This window comes from Aedes albopictus, chromosome 2, assembly GCF_035046485.1.
Source record: "Aedes albopictus strain Foshan chromosome 2, AalbF5, whole genome shotgun sequence".
Lineage (NCBI taxonomy): Eukaryota > Metazoa > Arthropoda > Insecta > Diptera > Culicidae > Aedes > Aedes albopictus.
In genome coordinates this window covers 176082812-176091130 of record NC_085137.1, presented here as the reverse complement: position 1 = coordinate 176091130, position 8319 = coordinate 176082812, and the positions used below count along the sequence as shown (strand labels likewise).

General features: G+C 37.3%; 1 protein-coding gene across 3 annotated transcripts in view; it reads left to right on the top strand.

Moving 5' to 3' along the window:
• LOC109622797 (ATP-binding cassette sub-family C member Sur) overlaps positions 1 to 8319 on the top strand; it is a 253803-nt gene that overhangs the window by 39472 nt on the left and 206012 nt on the right. For all 3 annotated transcript variants that reach the window (XM_062850774.1, XM_062850772.1, XM_062850771.1), the window contains exon 3: positions 7052 to 7230. In XM_062850774.1, coding sequence (XP_062706758.1) covers positions 7052 to 7230 — 179 coding nt within the window. The remainder of the gene's footprint in view (positions 1 to 7051; positions 7231 to 8319) is intronic.

Below are 8319 nucleotides of genomic sequence, written 5' to 3'. Positions count from 1 at the left end.
CATGGTCTTTGTTGGAACTAGTCCACCATGGCCACGCTGGCCCAGGCTTGTAAACATTCGACACTTTTCACTGCCTTCGTTTCGTTGTCGCGGTCGGGTGTCAGCTTGCTTTTTTTTCATTCGAACACGACTGCTACCTCTTACACACAACACAAGCGGCAGAACAAAGATCAATAAACAAAAAAGTGGATCAAATCAACGTAGTCTGACACGATGACATTAGTATAATTCCAGCTTTTCGCAAGATTTCAGCCAATTTTGATTAAAATTGGTATAATATTAGTATAATATTAGTCACCTTCCATCAAACTAGACGGCTGCCGACTGATACCTCAATCAACAACCGCCGCACTCTTTATTCATTCCAGGTATATACAATTTACAATCTTCTTCAATAACAATATACCTACGCCAGCAAATCTACCTCGCTCCAACTCTCCAAACTCGTACCTGACGATACCTGAGCGTTCAACTCTACCTATCTTCCAGCAGTCTTTACCCAGCATTCTATGATTTATACCCGTGAGCTGTATAATAATGTCTGACTCGGTTCTGAATTCATCCAGTATCTACTAGGGAAAACCAAACAGTAAATGCAGAAAGGTTGCTAGAAGCATAGTCATTTCATAGTAATTTCAGCTAATAATCCAGAGTTTTTGAACTAGATCCAGTGTTGTTTGATAACATAATAATTGTAAAGGAAAGTGTAACACGTTTTGGTGCAAAGGTAAGTTTTAAATACACATTTTAATTATATGTGTTGTAATATTTTCGTTCAAAACTAACAATTGGAAAATATTTTCTATGTTACAGATTACAAAATGAGTAAAATCAGATGTATTCGTCCATTCAAAGACCTTCAGTGTTCGAAAGAGCTGCGATATCTCACGGATGGTATCATCCAAAAACTAAAGTCAATTGGATTTTCCAAGGTATCCACACTGAACACCAAGGATTTTCGTATTTGTTCGTCTTGCCGTCTACATATTGATTCAAGAGCTCACCTCACCCAAAACGAAGAACAAAGCGTAGCCGGTGGCTCAAGGATGCCAACTGTTCAGACCATACCTGTTGTACCTGATTCGCAAAGCTATGAAAGTTTGGTCACGATACCATCAGCGTCTACGCTAAGCACAATTCAATCAAATGAAGACTTCACGATGCCTGTAGACGTCGAAATATTCAACCGAGGAATAGCAGCTATTCGTGTTTCGCCTATAGATTTAGGTAAGGTTAAAAATGTTCACTATGCTGAAAAAAGTGCGCTGAAATCGTCGAAGGTGTACGAAGTAATCTTTTTAAATTAGACGCTAAAACAGAAAAAGCAAACGAGTTTAATGAAGTCATAGAAAATATGAAAATTAAATTTTTAAATTCAGCCACAAGGCAAGAAAAACTATCAATTTTATCATTGTTACCAAAATCATGGTCAGTACAAAAAATTGTAGACGAATTTAAAACTAGTAGAAATATGGCATCAGATGCAAGAAAGGAAAAAAATAATGTATTAGATTCATCTCAAGGTTCAAGCTCTGGAAAAGCTTTGAGTAATGAAACAAAAGAACTGGTTTTGAATTTTTTTGAGGACGATGATATAAGCCGTGCAATGCCAGGCCAAAGAGATTTTGTTAGCGTAAAGACAGGAAATAAGAGATTAGCTGTTCAGAAAAGATTGTTAATGATGACATTAAGAGAAGCTTTTAATCGCTTTAATGAAATGTACGTCAATGTAAAAATAGGGTTTTCATCATTTGCAAGCCTCCGGCCAAGGCAATGTAAACTATTGACTATCACAGGAACACATAATGTTTGCGTTTGCACTACGCATGAAAATGTCAATTTAATTCTACATAGCTTAAAAAAATACAATGTCTTGAATGATCTAAAAACATTAACGAATAGATTACTTTGCGAAAATAAGACAACTCATTGCCATCTACGAAGATGTAAAAACTGCCCAGATACCTCAGTTTTAGAAGACAGTTTATTGAAACAACTGGAAGAAAACTTTGTTGAAAAGCTTTCATTCGAACAATGGGTTACCACTGACAGATGTGATTTAGAAACTATTGTAAAGCAAACCGATGACTTTGTTACATTTTTCAGCTCAAAACTAGAAAGTTTGATTCCGCATGATTTTGTAAAAACCGAACAATCCAATTTTTTGGAAACTACAAAACAGAACTTGCAAGATGGTGAATTTTTGGCTATTTGTGACTTTTCTGAAAATTACAGCTTCGTTTTGCAGGATGAAGTTCAATCACACCATTGGAACGTGCAACAGGCCACAATCCATCCTTTCGTAATATATTATACTGAAAATAGGCAAATTAAACATTTTAGCTTCATTATAATTTCAGAAGAACTAAGACATGATTCAGTCGCTGTTAATTTGTTTATTGATAAAATGATGAACTTTTTACAAATTGATCAAAATAAAAACATGAAAAAAAATTATTTTATGTCAGATGGTGCTGCTTCACAGTATAAAATCCGAAAAAACTTTTCTAGCCTTTGTAAGTTTAAGTCAAAGTATGGTATTGACGCTGAATGGCATTTCTTTTTTTTTAAAAGACACTACACCGTCTTCAGCCAGAGGCTGCACAGACTGAACATTACACTAACACGAGACAACGGACAACATAACACCCAGTGGCCCAATGGAGAATTTTCCGTTTGACGAAAGGTTTTCCCCGATTGGAGCGGGAATCGAACCCGCACTCTGAGGCTTACGAAACGCCTAGACGACTGACGCCGCTAACCGCACGGCCACGAAGCCCACAACATCGCAACATCGCACGGAAAAGGTCCATGCGATGCTATTGGAGGTACGATTAAACGCATGGCTACCAGAGCAAGTTTAGCCAAAGAACGCGAACACCCGATAAAGACTGCAAGAGAGTTGTTTAATTGGGCAAACAAACGAAAAGAAGAAGAACTTACAAAGTTGTCATTTTGTTATTCTACTACAGAAGAATACGAAAATATGTCTTTGCAGCTAAATAATCAATATAATAATGCAAAAACAATTCAAGGAACTCAAAAATTCCACTCATTTCTTCCTCTATCAGAAAATACAATAAAGGCAAAGCTTTATTCAAACTGCCCTGACAATGATGCCAAAATATTCGATATTGTTAAGAAAGTTGTGTAAACAATAATTTGATAAAAATACAGGAGTAAAAATAAACTGATGTACAAAATATAATGTTATTTTTTATTGCGCACAAATACCACCCCTGAAAAATAAGCCTTAGGGTAGTGGAGGTATTTTGGACCGGGCAGGTATTTTGGCCCACCTAGAAAGTTTTATGATATTTATCACATAATCTCTACTAAATCTTGGTAAATTTTTATTGGAACACAACAAGTATTCAACTATGTGATGACCTTTATTTTGGATGTCAATTAAATATGCTGTTCAGTATCAAAAATAGAGAAAATGTTTTCACTTCCAATGAAACGCACGGAAAAGCACCAAAAACAAAGAAGATGACAAATTTGTAGTCGGCTTCGAAGAGGTATTAAATTTTACAAATAAATATTTATTTCATGTAAATGTAGTTAGGGCCTTGTAAGAACTCAAAATAAACTGTTCTTAACCTCGGTGGAGCGATAATATTTACTAAAATGGTGATTTGAGGTATGGCCAAAATATGTTCAACATAATCAGATGTGGACATATTTTGGACCACCTGTCAGATCAATCTCTCCAGTTCCCTCTAAAGGGAGAAAATATTCATGCCAATGTAATGTACTCTAAAAACAGATAAATAGAATAAGTTGGGAGTCCCCAACTTGGGACCTCCCATGATCTGGGCTGTTATACGTTTATTTTACAATGAGATTGTTGTGGGTTCGATTTGTTCTAACAACTTTTCGCCAAGTTAAAAATTTCGATTCGATTTGTGTCCTGACAGCTTTTCGACAAGATGAAATTTTCAGGTGTTTAGTCATCCAGTTGTCCTTCTCGGCAATCAGTAGATGACTGAGACAATGTGTTATCTAATGTATGTTTGACAATTTACGTATCATTCAAATTACTTTATTTTTGATGGCCTTTCCACTCATTACAATATGTGTAGAACGCCTTTATATTTAGCAAAATCACTAGACTTTCTCACTTCCATGAAGCGTTACGAAATTTATGCATGGTGACTGACGTCATGTAAAAAAATACACGTTTTGCGTAACATTTTTTATGAAACATCATACAACAATGCGTAAAAACTGGCAATTGCAGCAAAATTTTATCTTTGTTTACCGTTACGTAATTTTTAAGCGTTCCCTGCCTCAAAAAATGAATAGAAAAGATGTAAACTTCACGTAGTCTTAACTATGTTGAAATTTTTGCTGAGGTAACTTTCATTTCATCAATCAATTGAAGTTTAATTTGGTGGGCCAAAATATGTGCACTTGGTGGTCCAAAATAAAATCAGGTGGTCCAAAATAGAAGCCCGAGATCCTTCAGGAGTTTTGATATTTCTTGTATTTACTACAACAATTTTGAGTTCTGTTTTGCCTTTTCCGACAGAAAATATGTTGATCTACGTAATGCCTACTAAAGTTATCCATATTTTGAAGTGAGAACTTTCTTTTTTTGCTGAATTGTTCATCCACTTCCTAAAGGGGTCCAAAATACCTCCCTTACCCTATTCGCTCTTTTGAATCTTGCTAATTGAGGAGCTTGCGATATGCAAGAGTTGAATGCACATTTTCAACACAATACCACTGGAAGAAATCATTGTTCCTGATAGTGGGATTTTGTAACTTGTTTTTCAAAATACTTTTAAGGCAGAGAATTTCACTCAAATCTTTAAGCTGTCAGTGTCATTTTAACTCAAAATTTTCCAATCTTTCCGAAAAAAATACTTTTGAAACTGGAGAAACACGGAGTACATTCGAAAAGGGCTAAAACTTATTAAGTTATAAAAAAATCAATATTAAATTAGTAATATCTTCTAAACGGTGCATCTTAGAAAAATGTTACCGAAGTACTTTTTTCTTGCAAATTTGATGTACTTTCATAAAATTAGGGCGACAAACTTTTTTGACTTTACTTAATAGCTTTTTTTGAAAACCGTAATTTTTTAAAACATTTTTTTTCATTGTAACCTATTTTTCTCCAGAACAACCCACTGTGCACTAGGTAGCATTTTCAGTCAGCTATAACATAAGGATAATAAAAAAAATATTGACATGTCACTTTTGAGGGAAAATCTATATTTTAGTTCAAATCACAAAAACCAAACATATTTTTTTACCGTGCATATTTTCTCCATATAGCACCAACAATTGTCTAAAACTTCGCCGAAGACACCAAACCGATCGGACAAACCGTTTTCGAGATACAAATTTTTAAAAATATCATGTGCATTTTTCATAGGCCCTTCTCATAAGTAAGGCTAGATTCAAAATGGCGAACCAAGTATGCAAAACGGCGTTTTTCTCCCCCAAAGACTTGTATACAAGGTTCCATGCAAATCAAAAAATACAAAAAATAAAAACAGGAAAAATTTCCCACTTGTTCGTGGAATCGCTCTACTGTTGTGGCAGATCTAGTAGACTCTCCACGGTCTGCACGCCTTTCAACTGGAACCACTCGCCTTGCCCTACTCCGGAATTTATCATTTTTTTTTGCCACCTACTACTGTTGAGCTACATCGCCGAAACACAATATCTTCAATGTCAGATGGTGGCTCCAGAGAGGATTAGATTTTGTAGATTTAAAAGATGGATGGATTCGTTGAAGCAAGTTCAATGGGGCCGGTAAATTTGGAAAATTAGATGGGTAATTTATTATCGAATTATTATTTGAATTGAAACATATATAAATTTGAACTTGCAAAAAGCTTTTCAATCATTGCATCTTGAAGAACTGCTGCTATGCAGTTATATTTGAATTTCCTTTAAAAAAAATCAAGGTATACTGATGTAGGGTGACGAAGGATATTATCGGCAGGTTTGTTCTCTTCGTCATGGGAGGTTTTTGTGGGCCGAATTGCCTGAAACTTGGGCATATAACTCAGCTTAGTTGAGAAGGAGTTGAGGCCAACTCTGAGACCATCAGGTTTCAAAAAACCCCCCATGACGAAGAGAACAAAACTGCCGAAAATACGTAAGTTCCCCTATCTCGGGAAACGTCTCACTGCTCAGTTCTGCTATGTTCTCTCAGTTGTACCAACATGCGTAACGCAGCAGTACAATGTTTGCGAAAAGAATATCAGCCAACGGTCACGACTGGAAACATTCCGATAACATCATACCTACCATCCGCCAACGAGGTGTTTACATTTTGCATTGGGACCATGTGGTGGGAACGCCGCGTTGCTTCAATGTAGGAGATAGCCGTCAGCAGTAGGATAGTAAAGGCGAAAATAGGAAAAAAAAGAACGAAACACGTTTTTTGAATACAGGAAAGAGTTTCATAAAAAATGTTAGATCAATTGTGTACACCTAAATATCGTAAAAATACAGCTAAACAAAGTCTGTCACAACTATCGATCACCATCCCCTACCTTCCGCGTGAGCTCCAACTTTCAAAGGGTGTGAAATAGCGTTCGGCTAGTAATAAGTTATTTATATCTCGGCATAAATTTTCAATCTGAAGTACGGTCATAAATTATGCAGACACACAGCAGACAGAGCGCGGCAAAGGAGCATTGAATGGCTGTCTCCCGGCCGGAGATGGCAGCCAGGGCGCGCAGTGATTCGACAAGCTTCACTGCTGGGAAAAACGAGATGCTGTAATGGCGTGCCTGGCCCGGTTCGCGTGCGAATATTGAGCATTTTGCTGGATGGAAGGACCAAACAAAGCTTTGGGGTTTACTCCCTTAACACTTGAGAATTATTCTAGAGATGTTTAGTTGGTTTTGGATTAAAGAACTGCCTATCTTTTTGATACTTGAAGATCTTTGCAGTACAATTCCATAGAAAAGTGTTTTTAGGAAATGCTGGATCATATGCTTATTACTTTTTCCATAATTTTGAACATTCCCACTTCCCAACGATGAACATTCTTTTTATCTTTGTTTATTTATTGGCCCTGCAGGACTATTATATATCATCATGGCGGTTCAAGGCGCTCAGTGCATTGTGAAGTGGTGCCAATTTGAATACATCTACGGTGTCACGAACAGCGTGACAGCACTGTCCAGCTCGTTGACCCTTGGCTCGTCGCTGGTGCTGGCAGCACTTGCCATCGCAGATGGGATTACGTTGTATCGAGAGGTAAGTACATTATTATAATTTAAAATTTTGTGTGGAAAATTTCACGATCAGTATCCGTTTTATCATACTAACATCTCATTCAAGATTTTGAAATAAAAATTATTACCATCAACTACCATAAATTCCCATATAATCGCATTATAGCTTTTTGTCGGTCTAAATCTCTGGCGTTAAGTGAATTACCACCTGAATCATGCAAAAAGGCGCCCCAAAATGTAATTCTCTCGGCCGAGCCAGATGACTAATGACTTTGCAACGAAAAAGAAAAAAAAACAACCTACAGTTATCTCATCCAAACCGCAAGAGCCCCCGTATAATTCACTTAATCCAGCCGAAAACTGCCATCAAGCTAATTGCTCATTTTATGTAAACTATTCCCCGTCGGATCGTCGCTGTTGTCAGAACTTTCCGGCTCGCTTACTGTCAAACTGAAGCTTCCGCAGACAAGAGCGGGCCACTCATCCCCAGGAGCATCCCTTTTCATCCCATCGTCATCGTCGTCCTGGTCGTCGTCGGTAGTTCCCATTCTATTCCAGCTGGCCGGGTGACATAATGACAAAACTTTTAATGTACGACAATCTAATTATAAATTATTTTCCACGTCATCTTGCTCACCCCGTTTTCCACGGTCCATTTTTCCGCCACATACTCCATAACTCTTGCTTGACATAGTCAGTCGCACTTGAGATGGCGCCTCTGCCTCTCCAACATAATGCACAAACCACAAACGCTCCCGTCGGCGTTATTCGGAGGGACACTAATAAGTTCCCAAGCATAATTGGTGGAACTGCATTATTCAGTGCTGGATGGAAAGTGTACAACGTTGCGAAACTTGTTCACACCTCTGTGGGTATATAATGCCAAAAACTATGCCAAGGTAGGCAACTGCTCGTAAGCCAAGTACATAGAAAAGCAATTGGTGGAATGTCACGAGCGTAAAACTCTGGAAAATTTATGGCAGAACTGTTACAAACTAAATAAGCATAATCGCAGTTTGGTGGTAAATACAAGTTATGCGGAATGAATTACCAATCTGATATAGTTTCAGTTCTAGTCTGGCATACAGCACGAAGTGATCTTGCAAATTAT